Source organism: Hippoglossus stenolepis, chromosome 19 (genome assembly GCF_022539355.2).
Source record: "Hippoglossus stenolepis isolate QCI-W04-F060 chromosome 19, HSTE1.2, whole genome shotgun sequence".
Taxonomy (NCBI): domain Eukaryota; kingdom Metazoa; phylum Chordata; class Actinopteri; order Pleuronectiformes; family Pleuronectidae; genus Hippoglossus; species Hippoglossus stenolepis.
The window spans coordinates 20,577,148-20,579,697 of NC_061501.1; the positions used below are offsets into that span (position 1 = coordinate 20,577,148).

At 43.3% G+C, this 2,550-nt stretch overlaps 1 protein-coding gene across 1 annotated transcript in view; it reads right to left on the bottom strand.

The window, feature by feature from the left end:
• xylb (xylulokinase homolog (H. influenzae)) overlaps nt 1-2,199 on the bottom strand; it is an 11,054-nt gene extending 8,855 nt beyond the window's left edge. Inside the window, 5 exon segments of the mRNA XM_035142284.2 lie at nt 11-97; nt 302-382; nt 554-623; nt 980-1,062; nt 2,117-2,199. Coding sequence (XP_034998175.2) covers nt 11-97; nt 302-382; nt 554-623; nt 980-1,062; nt 2,117-2,173 — 378 coding nt within the window. The 5' untranslated portion in view covers nt 2,174-2,199.
• Between the last annotated feature and the right edge of the window lie 351 nt (nt 2,200-2,550).

Genomic DNA, 2,550 nt, shown 5'->3' on the forward strand with positions numbered 1-2,550 from the left:
GGAGACAGACCTGCAGCAGCTGGTGTAGATTCTGGTCCGAGTCCAGTTGAGACAGAGTCTCAGACGCTCGTCTTCTCCAGTAAACGCTGCCATGTTGCTAAGAGACGAGGAGACGGCCATTTTAATGTAACCCTAACCCATGTTTACGCACACATGAACATTTATATCTCCTGTATGCAGATGTTATACACGTTTGTGGACATTATAATCTCCTGTGCAAAATGAATGTGTATAAAGACACGTGTCCTGAGGCCTGATTTAAAGCAGAGAAGAAGAAATCTCAGGTGATCACGTGACTCACCTGGCCGCTGCCTGACAGCGCTCTGACTCTGCTGAAGTCAAACTCTGCCTTCTTCATCTTGTCCAATAGCAGGTCCAGAGCCTGAGGACGGACACAAACAAACAGCCAATCACAGCAACAAAATATTTGAGTGACAAGCAGCACAGACGGCCTCTTTCTGGTTCACTGACCTGTGGACCAATCAAAAGTGACTTGTCAGGGGTCAGAGAGTTAATACTTGAACTGGATGTTACTGAATGAACAGCATCGCACCTTGACCCACATCAGCACCGGCGAGGTGACCGTCAGTCCGTCGCCATGGAGATGGACCCCCCCCTGAGTCCTGGTCACAGGAAGAACAACGAGTCACTTTCAAAATAAAACAGAATGACAGACAATCTTAAAAAATCTAATCACCACAATACAGCTGCAGAAGAGTGTGTTAGTAACATGTTGTGTGTTGGTAGCAGGTTAGTCACCTGTTGTGTGTTAGTAACATGTTGTGTGGTAGCAGGTTAGTCACCTGTTGTGTGTTAGTAACATGTTGTGTGTTAGTAACATGTGTGTTAATAAACACATGTTACTAACATGTTGTGTGTTAGTAACATGTTAATAACAGGCTGTGTGTTAGCAACATGTTAGTAACATGTCATGTGTTAGTAACATGTTGTGTTGATGTGACTCGTCTCTGTTTGTTACCTGAACTCAGGTAGTTCAGAGTCAAAGTGAACGATGCTCTGATGAAGAACGTCAAGACGTCCATCGATGGCCACCACCTTCACCTACAGTAAAGAATACACACATTAAAGGTTCTGCTGGTTCTACTCAGGAGAACCTGTCCCCAGACCTGAGACACTTTTGTCCAGAACATCTGCATGAGTGAGGATCAGCTGATTCCAGAATCATGTGTGTATGACCATGAGTGCGTTAGTTTACATGTTTAGACACAGCTGATCTCTCTGGCAACAACATTCATAGAATCACTTCCTGTTGAGCTATTTGTCTTCAAAGTAAAAGCACACTGATCTTTTGGTGCTTTAATGCTTTCTATGGAGCTGAATTACAGAGCATGTATTTTTAAAGGATTGAATCATTGTTGTTTAACAGACTCTGAGATAGTCGACATGTGATGTATTGACAATAAAATCAGAAAATATTATAAACTTATATATAATATAATACAATACAATATAATATGTAATATAATACAAGATAACACAACATTACAAACACATATTTACAGGCTTGGGGAGAAACACACTACATGTAGCAACGTTACGTAATCAGGATACGAAAAAAGGCAACTGTATTCTGGGTTTAAATTATAAAAGAGGAAGAACAACATCACATTACAATACAAGTTATTTCTTCAAAATACTGTCATCATCGGCGACTCGACGTCTAACTTAAAGAAACATCTACAGGTACAAAGACAAACCGCTAACGTTTGCTAAAATACACAGAAATACGGTAAAGTTACGTTTTGTTAGCTCGCTAACCTGCGAAAACTACTACTCATGCTGCTACTGTACTGAACTGTATAACTACCACAACAAAATACTACGGTTTATAAACGTCGATATACAATGTAGTGAATCCTGTTGATGTGTTCGGATCCATCAGCATCTGTTGGACTTGTGTCCTGGGAGAGGATCCTCACGTGACTGAGCTTTACTCACTGATCACACTTTCTATTGACTCTGATACCTTTACGAAATAATATAATTCAATATAAAAACATTAAAAACACACACGTTCGATAGATTCACTTCCTGTTCCGCATCTGCGCGCGCACACGCCTCGGCACGTAGCTCACGTCTTTAAAACAGATTTTACCTGTTGAGAACTGAAGTCGAATCCCAGAAACACGGGAGAGTCCTCAGGGTCCGCCATGACAGAGAGAGAGAGTGGGGGAAGAGAGAGAGAGAGAGAGACAGAGAGAGGGGGAGAGACCGAGAGAGAGAGAGAGAGAGAGAGAGAGAGAGAGAGAGAGAGAGAGAGAGAGAGGGGGGAGGAGAAGAGAGACAGAGAGAGAGAGAGAGAGACAGAGAGAGAGAGAGAGAGAGAGAGAGAGAGAGAGACAGAGAGAGGGGGGAGAGACCGAGAGAGAGAGAGAGAGAGAGAGAGACAGAGAGACAGAGAGACAGAGAGAGAGAGGGGAGGGAGAAGAGAGACAGAGAGAGAGAGAGAGAGACAGAGAGAGAGAGAGAGAGAGAGAGAGAGAGAGAGAGAGAGACAGAGACAGAGAGAGTGGGGGAGCCCAGAGAGAG